At 63.0% G+C, this 16,992-nt stretch overlaps 1 protein-coding gene across 2 annotated transcripts in view; it reads left to right on the top strand.

The window, feature by feature from the left end:
* Positions 1-16,992, top strand: part of TAFA5 (TAFA chemokine like family member 5) — a gene marked incomplete at its 5' end in the record, with an annotated part of 97,954 nt that overhangs the window by 31,457 nt on the left and 49,505 nt on the right. Inside the window, one exon of one of the 2 annotated variants that reach the window (XM_081128169.1) lies at positions 11,933-12,023. The exons of the other annotated variant lie outside the window; for it this stretch is intronic. Coding sequence (XP_080984295.1) covers positions 11,933-12,023 — 91 coding nt within the window. Of the gene's footprint in view, positions 1-11,932; positions 12,024-16,992 lie in introns of those variants that run through there. 2 annotated transcript variants of the gene reach the window in all.

Raw genomic sequence — 16,992 nt, forward strand, 5'->3', positions numbered from 1 at the left:
TGCTGCTAGTCCTGGGAGTGTTCCGAGGCCCGCGTTTCACACGCAGACGAATTAAATCGCGGTCTGGAGGTCCCCCCCCCGTCCCCCCCCGCAGCCGGCAGGATGTCTCAGCCGCCGCTCCCTCGGGGTCCCGGAGCAGGACCATCTGCATTTCCAGGCAGCAGATTACTTACAGGGACACATCCTCAAAGACAAGAATGGGGCCATTAAATGGGGCCGGGTCCACGTGGCCCTCGCCACGCTCCCCGCCACCGCTGGCCTGGGCAGCCGTTAGGAGCGTGGTTGTTTGCAGAAAAGCCGCTCAGTTTTCCTGCGTTTGTTTGGTCATTGCGCCGGCCATGAAATGTGTCTTGAGCGTCTTCCGTGTGCCACCACTGGGGGACGTGGACATGGGCACGTGGGCATGTGGATGTGGACTCGTGGTCCAGGAGCTGCAGGCTGGCGAGGTCCTGGCAGGCATGTGTCCTGGACAGTGAGGATCCCGGAGCAGGTGCCCCGGGAGGCTGACCATTCGCGATAGGCACCCGAGTGCCCACATGAGCCAGACAGATGGACGAAGCACAGTCCACCTCTGGGTGTCCACTCAGCCACCAGGCTCCCAGAGAGACCGTGTGAGCTGGTGCCCAATAGGAAATTTACAATAGTAGGTGCCATGGACTGAATCCTGTCCCCCCAAATCCCCATGCGGAAACTCTACCCCCCGAGGTATTTGAAAGTGAGGCCTCTGGGAGGGATTAGAAGTTGGGCTCAGTGATGGGACAAGCGACCTCAAGAGAAGAGACACGGAACACGTGAGCTCTGCCACGTGGGAGCCATCTGCACCCAGGAGGAGGGTCGTCGCCAGGGCTGCCTGCCGACACCTTGATCTCGGACTCCCTGCCTCCAGAACTGTGAGAACAAATGTGTTTCCAAGCCCCCGTCCGAGGTACATTGTCATGGCCACCAAGCCGACTAGGTCAGCAGGGCAGTGGACACTCCTGTCATCGCACCTGGGACACCCAGCAGGGGATCTTCTGGGAAGCTGACGACAAGTGAGCAGCTGCTCAGGATGTGGGCCGCGCAGTGGGGCTGATTCAGGACCCTCGGTGAACAGTGGGGTCCTCGGGCAGAGGCCCTTCCCGGGACAAGGCAGTGACCTGGCCAACCCAGGCCTCTGTCCCCTTCCCCAGCCGCCCCCTCCTGACCATGGCCCTCCCGACGTCCTGCTGGGCTGCCTCCTGTCCCTCTGGTGTGATGGAGCTTCGGGTGGCACACCTGTGTCAGTGTGTCAGGCCTCACCTGAGCCCTTTCATCAGGAAAGCTGCCGGGTGACGTGGCTCTGAGGGCTGCTGGCCGGGTGAGGTCACACGGGTCAGATCTGCCCTCCGCTCTGTGGCTCTGGGGCATGGTTGTGCGGGCTGGGGGCCGGCAGCCGCTGTCAGAGCTCAGAGGACAGACTCACAGAGCCGTGACGGACCGACGGGACAACCCAGACAGAGCCGTCCCCTCCCGCAGCTGCAGGACTGCCTCCCGGTGACACTCTGTGCTCCTGCTACGTGACATTGAGTTCTGCACTGCTCCGTGGACTGTGAGGCCAATGGGGCAAGTGAGGGGCGGCTGGTGTCGCCCCCATTGGGAAGCTGTGGGTGTGTCTCCCCACAATTCATGGGTGAAAAATGCCCCCAAACGCTTGGGGCCCAGGGTCTGGCACTGGACAGTCTGAAAGGCATTTAGCATCCGCCTTCCTCATCAGCCCACGAGAGCTCGCGGGTCCCCCGGCGCTGAGATGATTGACTCTGTTATTATTGAGGTGACAGTGGCCACAGAGGCCCAGCAACCCTGTTAGAAAGTTCCGGACGCCAGCGGTAGAAATAAACCACTTTCACAAGCAGAGCTCCCCACGTCTTTAAAATCAATAAGCCATCTGTGATGTTCTGGCCGGGGCTCCGACCTTATTTAGGTGGATGCTCTCGGTCCCCCGCGTGGCTGCTCGGGGCCAGGTCCCAGGCCTCACACACTCCGGAAAGGTGGCATGTGGTCAGAATCATTTCTGTCCCATGACCGTGGGGCCTGGGAGGGACGGCAGGTGGGCGTTCGGCTGATGGCCCTGGGGTCCTGCCCTGGCCTGGACTCTGAGCCTCGGGGCTCAGTCTGCTTTTCTCAGGAATTAGTGATAGTCACCACCTCAGGGCCCTCGTGGGGACAGGCCTGGCCCCTGGCACTGAATAAATATCAGCTGCCACAGTTACTATTATTACTAAGAATCCCAATCCTCACTCCCTCGTCCCTGTCTAGAAGGTGGGGGTGGCATGCAGAGAAGCTCCCGAGGGTGCCTGGACACAGAGGGGTCAGCTGTGTGGCAGCGAGAAGCATGGCCTCCCCCCACAGGGCTGGCATCTTATCGGGAGAGGAGTGTCCTGGGCCTGGACAGGGCCCCTCGGGGCCCAGTCATAGCCTGGAAAGTGGCAGTGTCCCCATTTCCTGTCCCTTCTCAGCGCCGTCCTGGACTGACTGACCAGCCTCTGGCTAGTGGGGGTGGGGGTGGGGGCAAGGCAGTGCCTGGAGGTCGAGGTTGGGGGTCAGGGGTTTGGGGAGAGATGCTGTGCTCCACCTGGAGTGGAGGCCGCCAGGGCCACCTTACTCTCCTCACCCAGGCCCTTTGTCCTTGCATCCAGGTCCCCGGAGTGAGGAAGGGGGTCACACAGAGCACCGTCCGGCTGTCCCTTTACAGCGGGTGCCTGATAGAGCAAGGCTGCCTTCCTCTGGGTCCCCAAAGCAGCCTCTAGACAAGGATGCATGTGCCCTGTGACCCGAGCAAACAGCCGGGAGGACATGAGACAGAGGGAGGGTGTCAGCAGGGCTGTGGTCTACGGTCACCCATGGGGGCAGCAGGACTGTTATTAGAGCTCAAGGCTGGTAGGAAGGGTGAGGCAGGGCTCTGGGGCCTGGGAAGCTGGCGTGGCCAGTGGGCACCCGTGTGACTGGTTGGGGTGTATTGGACTCTCTGGTTGGTCCCGAGTTGGAAGAAGGCCCAGGAACGAGGGAAGCCATGGTCGAGGAGAGGGAAGGTCTGGGGTTGGTTCATACCCACAATAACCAACATCACATCAGAACAGCAGCCCAGGGGTGGGGGCCCCCCGCACCTTCATAGCCCAGCTAATTTCTCTCAGGGGCAGCCTTGTGGAGACGATAAAGTGGGGAAACTGAGGCTGAGAGAGCTATGAGCTTGCATCTACAACCATGTAAGGGTTATAGGCAGAAATCCAAATTCTAGAGGCCGTCTGCCCTCTTCAGTCTGCCACACTGCCTCCTGGTGGCCGGGCCGGTTGGATGGCGGAGGTTGGAGCCCGGGGTTGCCAGGTGGGGAGGAGCAGGAACCAGACCCCCCCTGGGGCTGGAGCTTCCCTGGGGGACACTGGCCGCCATGGTCAGGGGCAAATAGGAGGCTGGACTGAGCTCCTGAAAGGGCATGCAGGCTCAGGCAGGGTGGCCCAGGGGACATGAAAGGACCCATGTCATGGCCAGGTAGGTGCAGGGAAGGCAGTGCAAGTGTGGGCTCCTTGATGCTGGCTGCAGGGTCCGACGGGCTCTCCCAGGGAGCAGAGCAGAAACACAGAGGTCCCCAGACCGGCCCTCGGGCTATAATGAAAGTAAGTCCCTTATCACACAGCTGCGTGGGGGAAGCCTCTAGCTTTGGAGGCACGGGATGCTGGGTCCCAGCACTCGGAAAGGAATACTGAGAAGGCGGGGCCCTGGGTCTCACCATGCCCCCCCGGCCCGGCCCCCCCGCCCCGCCCTGCTATGCTCGGCCTCACTGCCTGTGCCTGCCCTGAGGAGAACGTCGCATTTTCTCCCTCAGATGGACTCCTTTGGTGTCTGCATAGAAGCCTCATTATTCTCAGACCCACCTTCTGAAAGTCTTCTGTCCGTGTTGGGCCTCTGTTGCGTGTCCTCTCAGCCCCATGCTCAGCTCTCAGGAAACCTAGGTTGGCCGCAATCACAGCTCTGGCTTCCCGGGTGAGTGGGTGGGTAGAAGGATGGGTGGTTGGATGGATGAACAAATGAACAAATTGAAATATGATGGATGGATGGATGGATGGATGGATGGATGGAAGGAAGGAAGGATGGATGCACGGATGGATGGAAGAAAGGAAGGAAGGAAGGATGGATGCATGGATGGATGGAAAGAAGGAAGGAGGGAAGGAAGGAAGGAAGGAAGGAAGGAAGGAAGGAAGGAAGGAAGGAAGGAAGGAAGGAAGGAAGGAAGGGAGGGAGGGAGGGAGGAAGGTCAGACTAGCTGGATGATGGCTGGGTGAACAGATGGGTGATTGATGGGTGGATGGATGAGTAGATGGGTGGGTGGATGGATATCTGGACAAATGGATACATGTATGAACAGATGTGTGATGACTGGATGGATATGGATGGATGGATGGATGGATGGATGGATGGGCAGAAGGAAGGAAGGAAAGGAAGGAAGGAAGGAAGGAAGGAAGGAAGGAAGGAAGGAAGGAAGGAAGGAAGGAAGGAAGGAAGATGGGTGGATGGATAAATGAATGAACAAATGGATAGATTGATATGTGGATGGATGGAAGGATGGATGGATGTACAGATGGATGACACATGGGTGGAGAGATGGCGGGGGCTCTAAGGACATTAAACCTCTCAGGGAGGTAGCAAGGGCTGCCCAGGTAGACCTCGCCCTAGACCAGCCCCTCCTTGTCCAGCCATAGGCAGGTTTCTGACCTTCCTGAGCCTTGGTTTCCTCGGCAACAAGTCGAGCCTGTGCCTCCGGAGGTGACTGTGGGGACTAAAGGGGATGGGTGGCCCATGACAGGGCCTCAGCTCATGATCATGACCTTGGGGAATGTTCCCAGGATCTGTCCCTGTGGTGGTCCAGCAGCTGGCCTCAGTGCCCACCTCGGGCGTTTGGGGCTGGTGCTTGTTGACACAGTGGGTCTAGTTCATGTCTTGTCCTCTGCTACATAGTATCCCATCCTGTGGATCTGCCACAATCACACTGTTTCCAGGGGTTTACTACAAAGAAGCTACTCGGAGTCTGTGGCCAGCAGTGGCCAGGGCGGGGACACGGGTCAGGCAAGTGGGGCCCCGCCTCAGGCTCAAAATCTAGGGAGTGTTCACACACTCAGTCATCAAGATGAGTAAGATTTTAACACAATATTTAAAAATCATCTCAGCAAACTGTGGCCCCTGGGCCAAGCCTGTGTTTGTAAAATAAGTTTGACTGTGTCCCTTGCCGCCAGCTCCATCCTCAGGGGGGGAGGTGTTGAGGTGATGAGTCACCTGAGGAAGCCCTTCGTTCAGTGTCCCCTGTGGTCACTGTCCCCACAGGGCCTGTGGGTGTATTAACACCAAGGCATCGTCATAGCTGTGAGTGGGGGCCTCCCTGGGAGCTGGTTGTTCCCTGTCCCCCAGCACCATGGCTGGAGTACAGGTCAGGGGCCCCCCAAACTGGGCAGTGGGGCCTCATTTCTCCCACACGAGGCAGAGGTCCAGCAGGATGGGAGCTGGGTGCCCCCCCAATGTGATTCCCAGCCTGGTGGGGACGGGCCACCGTGCAGCCCTGATGTGAAGAATCGTCTTCCCTGGGACGTGGCCTCGCCCTGTCTGAGGGGTTCAATGGAGATGGAATTCTAACCGTTTAAAGCAGGTTTTCACCCCAGTTCTTCAGAAACAGTTAATTTAGAGTGAAGTTCTGGCTTCCTACGGTTCAACCCAGCTGGGAAGACTTCAGATCTTGAAACAAAATTTAAAATAAAAGAGCTGACTTTAACTGGTGTTGCTCGGTGGTTAGAGCACCGGCCCATGGACTGAAGGGTCCCAGGTTCAGTTCTGGCCAAGGGCACGAACCTTGGTGGCAGGCTTGATCCCCGGCCTTGGGGGTTGCGGGAGGCAACCAATCAATGTGTCTCTCTTACATCGATGTTTCTCTCCCCTACTCTCTGAAAAGCAGTGGAAAAAATATCCTTGGTGAGAGTTAAAATAAAAGAGCTGGATCCCCCCCCACCCCCAGGGAGCCCTCTGCTGTGTGGCAAGCCTGGTGGCATGGGCCTGGCACCCACAGCGATCGGCCTCTGCACCGCTTGCAAGCGCCCTCCCCACCTTTGAGTTAGTGCCACACCCTCCCCTTCTAGAGGTGGGAACACTGGATCCTGAGGGGCGCAATAGCTCGGCCCGCACTCAGAGGCAGGGAGGGGATCTGAACCCCAGGGGCCCGCGCAGAGCTGCCCTGGTGACCACTAAGATGCCTGCCCCAGAGCCACAGCCAACCACGGATAGGTCACTGCCACGACCCTGGCTGGAGGCGCTGGACAAGGGGACTGTGGGTCTTGTCACATACTTTGCTGAAATGAAGAGCCTGGGGGTGGGTGATGTGGTGCCCAGTCTCCTGTGCTCCCTCCTTCCACACCTGGGGTGTCCACACTTGAGGGTGTCCACGGGCTCCAGGAGGACCCCCTGCCACTCGCAGCTGGAGGAGGCTGCAGGCTGTGTGCACGTCTGTCGCGTGTGTCTGTGTGTCCGCGTGCGTGTACTCATTAGCAGGTCCCCCGAGAGAGTTTACTCCCCTGGGACTGACAAATCTGTCTTCGAGACTTGAGGCATTAGACGCTTCCACGTCCCCTGGGGAAATGTGTCTCTCCTTTGAAATGATCTTAGAGGCATATTCCCAGAGATGACACGCACGCAGACACAGACACCCCACCCCCACGTGCACAGAGGCGCATACACAGTGTGTGCGTTTGCATGCATAAGTGTGTGCACTGTGCATATGCGTGCATGTATGTGCATGTGCACACGTGTCGCGTATGTGTTCGCATGTGCCGGTGTGCACGTGTGTCATGTATGTGTTCACATGTGCCTTGTGTGCATGTGTGCACACGTGTCATGCATGCATGACTTTCATCAGACGAACCAGATCCTAGGGTCTGAGTGCAGTGCTCTGGCTCTGCTGGAATCTCCGGGAGATGTTCCCTGTGCAGGGATCTGGCTCCGCCTTTCCCGGCCAGGTACCTGGGTCTTCGCAGAGGCTGTAGAAATGCGATGTACTGAGTCACAAGCATGGGGCCCCGTCACCGCACGGGCTTTCCGCCTGCCCCCCAGCCTTCTCCAGCCTACATCTCGAGCTCGGCCTCACTTTACATTATTTTCATGATACTAGGTTTTCTCAAGTCGCAGAACATGATATGACTCACTCGGTAAAAAACTCAAGCGGCAAATGAAGCTTCAGAATGAAAAGCAAGATTCCGCTCGCCCCCCCCACCTCGACTTCTCCCCAGGGCAAACTCCTCGTGGCGTACTCCCCCCGTTCTGGCCTGTCCCGCCTTAATTTTCACGGCTCTGTTTTACCCGGCCTGGCGGCTTCGGGCGCTCGCCTAGTGCCGCTCCCGACTCCGTTGCCTGTGGTCAGCGCCGGGACCTCCCCACCCTGAGCAGGAAGAAAGCCCTCTCTCTGCCGCAACACTCCCCCTCCCGTCTTTCATACATTTAAAAAATAATTGAGGTTGAAGGATTTTTACTTTTTTTTACTATAAATATTTTTCTGACCTTTGTCTACATATTAATTTTAAAACTCAAGATGCAATACATGACATTTATAACGCGGCTCCAGACGTGGTGTTTACCAGGGACGTCGGGTTTGTGAGCAGGACTCTGGAGGGAGAGATGCGAGTCGCTTGGGAAGGTTTTACCGGCCGAAGGGGTTTTCCTTGGATGCGATTCTTACAGCTCGCTGCCCTTCTAGAGAATCCAAGGTGCTAAGTGTTCCTTTGTCCCAGATTCTCAAACCCGAATTCATCATTCCTCTCTCTGCCCGAGTGTCGTTCTAGGGTGTGTGCCTGGTGGGCTGAACTCTGAGTGCCTGTGGGGTGGGCGTCACTGCCAGCGCAGCTGGGTATAAAATTCTAGATCCCTGACTTTTTCCATTAGAATTTCAAGACCCGGCCCCAGTGTCTCCCAGGAGCCAGCACTGCTGGTGAGTCCGCTCGTGTCCGAGCTCAGAGAACACGCCTGATGTGTGGCTGGTTCCCTATGTCCCGCAGGCCTGTGCTCCACACCCGGGCCCAGGCCTAGCCGTTGGATCTCTCCCGAACACGGTGGGCCCTGCCATCGTGAGACGCGTGTTCCTTTACTGGACTATTTCCTCCTCTCCTTGCCTTTCATTTTCTCCTTTGGAATTTCTAACAAATGAAAGTCTGACACCCACAGTTCAGCGTTCGCCTGCCTTCCCGTATCTCTCTCCATCTGCTCCCACCCAGGGAAACGTCTCTGACTTGATTTTCCGCAGCCTGGGTTTTGGTCACACCTGTGTTACCCTTCAGTCCTTCCTCCGTAGCTTAAAATTGGCTCGTTACATTAATTTCCAAGAGTTCTTTCTGTTTTTCTTCTCTTTTATCTTAGCAGCGTGATTTTCTTTCACGGGTCTTGCCTTCTCCCGAGTTTCTTTGAGAATAAGGCCATTCAGAATTATCATTATTACTATTATTGTTATTATCATCATCACTGTACTTTTCCCTGAATCACTTATGATTTTCCCCCTCAGGGACACGCGTCATGTTCACACGTCCTGGACGTGCCTTATCTTTCCCACCACCACCTTCCCTCAGCTTCCTGCTGGGCCTGACCCCAGGTCCTCTCTAGAGGACTACAGGTCTAGGAGGGACAGTAACTGGCCAGGGGGCTCACCTCGGCCCCGCGTAGCCCAGCAGGCTTCTTGCCTGACCTGGGGAGCTGACTGCAGGTTCCCTGGGAACAGGCAGGGTGTGGGACAGATGGGCCGCCCCGGAAGTCAAGATGGCCCCGTGGGCAGGCAAGCTGGCACTCTGGGCACCTCGCCCGGGGACTGCTCTGCCTCCAGCTCCCTGACCCTGCTAGCAGAGCGTGGCCAGCGGTCTCGGCAGGGACGCTCTCTCTCCGGCCCTCACACTCACCCGAGTGGGGCTCCCGGCTCCTTCTGCACAATCTTGAGGAGCCCAAGGAACTCTTCCCAGACTGAATAAAATATGCAAGATCACTGAGAAAACCAATTATATCGAAAGGCAGTTTTATCAATTGTTGAAAAATCTTTTCTGATACGGGGATAACTTTGCTTCTTTATCAAAACACCACAGGAAATGGCCTGTGGGGGGACAGCAGTAACTGAAGCGGGAGCGAGAGGGAGGTTCCGAGATACTCGCGAGAGCTGTAACGGGTCGTGGAGAGTCCTGTCACCTGCTAGTGACGCAGCCACAGTCACACCTGGACCGTCAGGCTCGCTGCCTACGCGCCCGGAGTAATGCCCATGAGAGACCCGGAAACGGGTGCCACCCCCGTGGGTGCTCCTGCCCTACCGCTAGCCCACCCTCTGAACACCGGCCGTGGCCGCCCACACTCCATCCTCACCTCTTCACGGGGCACACGCCACGCGCCACGCCACCCACTAGCAGAGATTCCAGACGGTGCTCTGGCCCCCACAGTGCACACGCAGGCCTCCCGCTCCCCCCGGGGAAGGTGCCTTCCGGCCGTGCTTCTCTTTGTGAATTTTCTTTTCAATTGTCTTCAAAGAAGATCCCCCATATTGTAGTGAATTTAGACTACTTTCCAATTTTCAAAATTTCAAATAATATGCACTTGACTGGGGACACCATGATGCCAGGGGCGGGCTCTGTTCCCTGATGGAGGCCGCGTTGGGGTCCTGGGTGTGTCACCAGCACCCCCTGGCCCGTCAGACCAGGTGTGAGCTCTGCTGCAGGTGAGACAGGAAGGCCAGTGACCTTGGTGGAGGTCACACTCTGCAGGACAGGCCGCTGGCTCCACACGGTCACTGCAGCCAGGCTTTCCTGGAAAACGCCTGGGGGTGAAGGCAGAGGAACGGGTGCATGGGCGCTTACAGGAAGTGGGGTTCCCAGAGGGGACTGCCCCGGGGGACATGCGGCCCCTTTCAAGCCAGGTCCTGAGTGGTCTGGACTGCTGAGGCCTGACCGCTCCTCCAGGTGAGGGCTTGGACCCAGCGACCCCAGCTCAGACCTCCCAGGATGCGGGGGTCCAGGGAGCGATGCAGCCCAGGTGTGGATGCTGCTTGGGTGGCCCCTCTGACCAGGGCTGCGCACCCCGGATCAGGGCAGGCGGGCGGGGAGACAGGCGGACAGGAGGCCGCGCAGGCCTGGCCCTGGAGACCTGCCCTTTATGGCTGGAGCTGGTACGGGGTCCATGCGTATGAGGGCCTCAGTTTCCCCAGGTGGACACTGGGGTCTGCCCAGTGTGACACCCAAGGGCCTTCCAGGCCTGGCCGCCCCCCTCCCGGCGCAGGACCGGCTGTGCAGGGGGGGCCTCGGTGGGGGCCCCCCACAGTCACGGGGCTCTCAGCAGGGCGCCGCCCTTGTCCCCACCCAGCCCCCTGGGGACAGAGGCTCCGGCAGAGGACCCCCCCCCACCCCGGTCCCAAACTGTTCGCTGGGCATTGGAATTGAATTTGAGGTTGGGCTCAGACAAAAATGCCCTGAGGCCCCTGCGCTGCCCCGGGACCTGTGGGCAGGACAGACGCTGCCCGGGCCGGGTCAGCGAGGAGGACCGGCCGGACTCGGACACGGACTCGGACACCGGCCCTTCCCTGCCGAGGCCGAGGCCGGCGCCCCCCTCGCGCAGCTGGGGGGCATCTGCGGAGCCCGCGCCCCGCGCCCTGCGCCCCGCGGGCGGCGCCTCCCGTCGGGGAGCCGGTCGTTCCGGAGCCACCGCGGGTCAGTCCGGGGGTTGGCGACGCTCGGCCGGCTCCCGTCCCTCCCGGGCCGCGGGGTGCGGGGTGCGGGCGCCCCAGGCCCCCCTTGCCGCCGCGCTGCAGTGAGGCCCCTGCGCGCCTAGGGGGAGCCCGAGCGCGCTCCCGACCGCGGCCCCGCCTGACCCCCGGCGCGCCGGGCGGGGGCGCTGCGGGCGGCGGGATCCCCCGGGTCCCCGCGGCCCAGTGCGCATCGGCGGCGGGCGGGCGCGGACGGCGGGCGGAGCGCGATCCCCGCGGGCCCGGCCCGGCTCCCTCCCGACGCCTCCGGGGCCGGCCGAGCAGGCGAGCGGCGGGCGCGCGTCCCCGGGCCGAGCGGCGGCGTCCCCGGGCGGCCAGGCGCACGGCGGCGCCCTCCCCACCTGTCGGCGCGCCCGCCCCGCCATCGCCACCGCCGCCACCGCCACCGCCACCGCCACCGCCACCGCCACCAGCAGCACCGGCACCGGCACCGGCAGGGCCGGCGGCGCGAGCCCCGGGGAGACGCCGGCTCGGGCCTCGTCCGGCCGCAGCGGCGGCGGCGCGGGCTCCGGGGAGCGCGGGGGGGTCCCGGCCGCGCAAGTTCGATCGCCGCGGGCTCGGCCGGGCCGCGCGGACCCCGGCGGCGGCGATGGTGCGGCGGCCCCGCGCCCTGCGCGCAGCCCCGGCCCCGAGCCCGGCCCCGCGCGGGGGTGGCGGCGGCGCGGCGGCCCCCTGAGCCCCGGGCGGAGCGAGCGCGGGCGGCGGCGGCGAGGGAGGCGGCGGGCGGCGCAGGGCCGGGCCGCGCGGGAGCCCCCAGCCCCCGGGCCGTTGCGCGGCCCGCGGCTCGCCGTCCGGGCCCTGCGGGCGGCGCGGCACCGAGGGCGGCGGCGGCGGGGCCGGTTCATGGGGCCGCGGCGGCCGCCCCCCCGCACCCGGGCCCCCGGCGCCCCGCAGCCCGCGATGGTGGCCGAGTGGCCGGAGCGGCGGCCGCCGCGGCCCCCGACCCTCCGCTAACCCGCCGCCCCTCCCCGCCCCGCCCCGCCCCGCCCCCGCCGAGAGGACGCGGACGGCCCCCGGAGTGGCGCCTGCAGTCGCGGAGCCGCGCGGCGCCGGCGGGCGGGGGGCGCGAGCGGGCGGCCGCGGCGGCTGCCGGCGGGGCGCGGATGCGGCGCCCGGACCTCGGCTGCGCGACTCCGGGGGCGTCGGCCGCGAGCACCGTGCGCGATGCAGCCGCTGAAGGCGCTCTGGGCGCTCGCGGGGGCCGCGCTCTGCTGCTTCCTGGTGCTGGTGATCCACGCGCAGTTCCTGCGGGAAGGTACGGCCGCCCCGCGCCCCGCGCGCCCCCGGGGCCGGGGGGGGGGGCGCCCCGCGGGGTCGGCGGGAACGGGGCCTCGGCGCCCCTCGCAGCGCCCCGAGCCGGGCCCCGCGACTCCCGCCCGCCCTGCCCCGCGCGGCGGCTGGCGGCGTTCCCCGCGGCCTCGGTAGGTGGCACCCGCGCTCCACGCGGGCGGCGGGGCACGGGGCGCGGGAGGGAGCCCGGGGCGAGGCCTGCGCGCCCGCACCCCCTCCGCGCCGGGCCCCGGGGGTCAGGGAGCCGGGCCTTCCCCGCGCCCCGCGCCCCGCGCCGCGCTCGCCCCCGCCCCTCGGTGCCCGCTGGCGCGCAGGGTTCGGGTCCTGTTCTTGGGACTTGATTGGGGCGCACGTGCGGGTGGTCAGACCCCGGCAGCTGGGGGTGCGCCTGGGACTGGGGGGCCCCGCGCCAAAGGCCCGAGGCGGGGCCGGGGCTGGTGTGGTTGGGGCGCACTCGGGCACCCCTGGCGCCCCTGGAAACTCTGGGTCCCCGGGCCGGGCCGCGCGGAGCAGGGGCCTGGCGCACCCAGGCTCAGCCCGGGCCCTGGCGGAGCAGCCGGCCTCGCTCGCGCCGCGGGCCTGGCCTGTCCTGAGGCTCCCTGCCGGGCGCTGCCCGGTGCTGTGCCCCCCTTGGCACGGAGGGAGCCGGTGTGGCGGCACCGCGGGCAGGTCCTCGTTAGCTCGGCTCCTGCAAAGGGAGGACTCAAGGTTCAGCTGCGTCCCCCTAATGAGCAGCTGCTGGCTGCCCGGGAAGCGGGGGTGTGGGAGGCCAGCCCAGGCCCGTCCCCGGCTTCTCCGGCTCCATGTCCCTCTCTCGATTTTGGGTCCAGGCCCTGGAGGGAGAGGCGGCTGTCCCCCGGGTTTGCGGCAGGCCTGGCCTCTCTGCGAGGCACCCAGGCGGCCTTCCCGAAGTTGGAGCCGGTCCCCCCACCCGGGCTGACTTACTGCCCTGCTCCTGGACGGGGCTCTGTGGGTGGGGGGTCCCCAGGGCCGGCAAGTGTCCAGGGATCCTGGACCCACCCAGGCTCAGGGACCCTGTGCGGCTGGGCTGGTTCAGGCCACATGTTTTTCACTCCCTTCCTGACCTCTCTCTTTCTGGGGTTCACTTAGAAAAGGGGACGGGTGTAAAGTTTCAGAGCTCCTCTCTGAGGCCAGCAGTGCTGGCCTGCAGGGATTTTCTGGGACGAGGGGAGTTGTCCATGATTTTAAAGCCGTGATCTAGTGAGAGCACAGCTGCGGCCGCCTGTGGCTGCGGGCTGCCCGGGCGCTCGCCCGTGGGCACTGGCCGCTCCCCGTGTCTCCGGGGGCACCGCAGACGCCCAGCCCTGGTCTCACGGGTGGTGTGTTTGGTCAGAGGAAGGCGTGTCTGTGTCCTGGAGTGGAAGGTGGCAGGTGCAGGCAGGCCAGGGCTTGGGAGGGAGCCGGGGCTCACCGCCTAGAGCCTTTGTGTGGATGGGGTCTGGAGGGCCCCTCGCAGAAACCTCGGGGTTTCCCGCGAAGCAGACACATGCTCCCCTGTGCTGGGAAGACGGGGCAGGAGCAGAAGGGGGAGGCAGGAGCAGGTGTGCCTGGAGGAAGGCACTGAGTCAGGTGCCACCCAGGGGAGGCCCAGCCTCCCCCCCACAGCCCTCCGGGGTCCTGGGACGTCCGGTGTCCATCCTGAGCGTCTGCGCTTGCTGCACGGGGACCGAGCCCCTCTGCCCGTCTTTCTGACAGGTCCTTACTGAGGGCAGTGCCGCCCCCTCCGTCTTCTCTGAGATGCCCCTTTCGGCCCCTTGGGCTCCAGAGCCCTGGGCAGGCCTTGGGGAGGGTGGGGGCGGCCCCTGGTCCCCCCGCGGCCATGGGCTGCAGGCTCCAGGCCACTTTCTTCCAGCAGCAGGCTGGCCGGCGGGAGGGAGGAGGGAGCCGGGCGGGCGGCAGACAATCGGGACTTGTTGTGTGCGGGGGGAGTGGGAAGGAGCTGTTCAAATCGCCATTTCCGTGAATCTGGTTTGTTGGGGGATGAAGAATGGGGGACACAGGGCGCCGCTTGTCCACACTCCGCCTTTTGTGTGGAGATTCAGGTCAGCCACTGGCCAATCCGTCCCCCTCCGGCCAGGCTGTCCTCCGGTGTCTGCGAAGATGAATGGGGCGGCGAACCCGGAGAGAGGCGCATTGTGGGCCCTAATTGCGGCCTTGGCTGGCAGTCTCTGCGGGAACCATCCCGCCGCCACAGGCCTGGCCTGGCAGGGAGGCGCTCCGGGCGTGGCCACGGGTGGGGGTGCGGCCATGGGTGGGGTGTGCACCTTCCTTGCTTGCCCCTTGGGGCGCCCTGGCCGGCGTCCCCTGCAAGCTGGAGCCCCGTCCTGTGCAGTGAATGCAGATGCTGTGTGTGTGTGAACTGCACTCAAAGTGGGGGGCGGGGGCCTGGGGCCCTGATCTAAGATCCAAGCGGCCAGCAGAGCGCCTGTGAGGCGAGGGCAGAGGGGGGCCGTTCCTTCGCCTTCACTGTACTTGGCCTCAGAACACAGTTAAGGAAAAACAGCTGGGATTGTTCCCTGCCTCCCGCTTCCAAAGACTTGCCGCTGTTTCTCTCCAGGCTCCCTGTCCCCCCGCAGATCACGGATGAAGGTGTTCCTCTAGGTCTTAAGTGCCGGGAGGAGTCAAGAAGCACAGCAGAGGCAGGGCGTGGACCTGACGGCCTGTGGGGTGTGGGGCTGTGGGAGGAGGGAGGCGGGAGGGAGGCCCGGCCAGAGGGGAGGGTGCTCGGGCCTTTTCCTGCAGGTGTGGGCTTGGGGTTCAGTCTCTGAATCTGTCGGTGGCCGAGGAGCTTACCCGCCGCAAACAGGCTGGCAGCTGCCTGTCAGGTTCCTGCTGGGAAGTATTGGGGGTGAGCCTGTGCGCCTGGCCCCCTGCAGGGCCCGTCCCCCTCCAGACCTGCTCTCTGAGTTGCCCTGCTGTTGGGGGGGGGGGGTGAAGGCTGTGAGTCAACAGGCCTCAACTTTCATTTACTTACCGAGCTAGTTATCCTGGAGCTGAGCAGGATTCTTCGAGCTGTGACTGGGGAGGGGCAGCTTCGCCTCTAAGACCCCTCCCTCCGTGGCCTCTGTGCACCGGTCCCTGGTGGCCGTGGTCCTCACTGTCCTAGCAGCCGACCCCGAGTGTCACTGTGTCTGTTACCTTCTCAGTTTATTTAAAGAAATGGACTGAGAACTCAGGACTGACACAGCTCGGCTCCAGGCGCTGGAGTCCCTCGGAAGCATTTGCTGGATGCAAAGAATCATGGCAGCTGTAACCCACGCTCATGCGTCCCGGTGTCCCAGTGCCCCCGAGGGGCAGGAGGGGCAATGGGCAGGGTCTGTGGGTGATGCCCTGTGTGGGAGGGAGCAGTAGACCCATGTGAGGCTTATACTGTGGGGAGGCTCTTCTCGGAGGTTCTTGGGCTCCATGCTGCGCCTGTTGCACCTCAGAGTCTGTGACTTCAGAGGGGCCCAGGGCCCAGGTTTTGGGGCCTGTGTGCTCTAGGGGCTCCCGGCCCTGCTGCACCCATGCCCCCACCCAGACTCCCCCGTGGGCTGCAGGGCTCCCAGCCTGGCTGCTGATCCCCCGGAGTCTGAGCCTCTGGGCTGCATGTGGAGGGGCCTGGCCAGGGTGCCCCCGGCACCCACGGTCTGTTTGAATGGCCCCGTGTATATGACTGGCTGCGGGGGGGTGGAGTTGAAGAGGCTGGTAAAGTAAGCTGCTCCTTTATCGTCATTTACTATCAGTTCTTAGGTGACAAAGGATCTAAATAAAATCCACACCAACCTTATGGGAACTTCATCACTGAGAGTCTGACAGCTGTAAAAATTTAAACACACTGGGACTGGGGGTGACAGTTCAGACGTGACGTGGTTCATCGCAGCCTTGCCGGGCCATTGTCCGTGTTCCCAGGGGCCCCGCCCAGCCATGTTGGGTCGCCCCTTCTGGGCACCAGGAGCAGAGGGCACTGTGGGGCCTGCACGGCCCCTCCCCTGGCCGAGTGCCAGCTGGGCCTGGAGAAGGCGGGCACAGGGCGTGTCTCTGCAGTGCCACACTGCTGACCTGAGTGCACGCGTGTGCATGTGCATGTGCGTGTGTGTGTACACAAACACAGTTGTATTGATTAAATACACGTTTTGCAGTTACATGTAAGGCGCTTGGGCATATGAGATATACGAGTACATTGTGAACTTGGTTTAAATAATACGCGGCTGCCGAGTTGGGGAGCAGAGGGCCTGGGTGACAGTTTGCTGGGGGAGGGGTGTGGAGCCCCCTTATCTCCATGTCTGCGTGTGGTTCTTACACGCAGTATGCTCTACAGGACGTGTGTGATAGCGTGAACATGTGTGACGTGTAGTGTCACGTGTGTAAGTGCCCGTGTCTACAGCACGTGGTTGCTTTCACACGGCTGTCTCAGTGGAGGGGCTCGGGCCTCTGATGGAGACTTCGTGACCCCGCAGTCTCCCCTGGCTGCATCGGCGACCAACCCTCCCCCTGGGGAATTCCTCCTTAACCCAGAAGCCTTCTGCCACTGGACCTGCCTCTTTGGGGGACATGGCATAGCTGTGCCCCTACTTTCACACATACGTACGTGCGCACACGGACATGCACACACACACGTGTGCACCCCCGTGTGCCTGTAGCCTCTCAGCCTGGAGGAGGGCGGCTGAGGGAGAGGCCTCTGTGGTCAGTCCCCTGTGCTGACTCTGCAGGCTGGGCTTCTCCAGAAGGCTCTGCACACCCAGAGCCACGCAGCGGCCTGGGGAAGGTGCACGTTCACCGAGGAAGCCAGGGAGGCCCAGCAGAGCCGGGCATGAAGGGGCTCGGCAGTTAGAAAGGACAGCTCTCCGGGCCCCCTGCGTTCCTCAGGGGTGACGGGCGAGACGTCCTTTCTGCGCTGAGCTTGTCTTTGTTGGAAGCGGGCCCCTCTCTGG

This window comes from Miniopterus schreibersii, assembly GCF_964146895.1.
Source record: "Miniopterus schreibersii genome assembly, chromosome: 2".
NCBI lineage: Eukaryota > Metazoa > Chordata > Mammalia > Chiroptera > Miniopteridae > Miniopterus > Miniopterus schreibersii.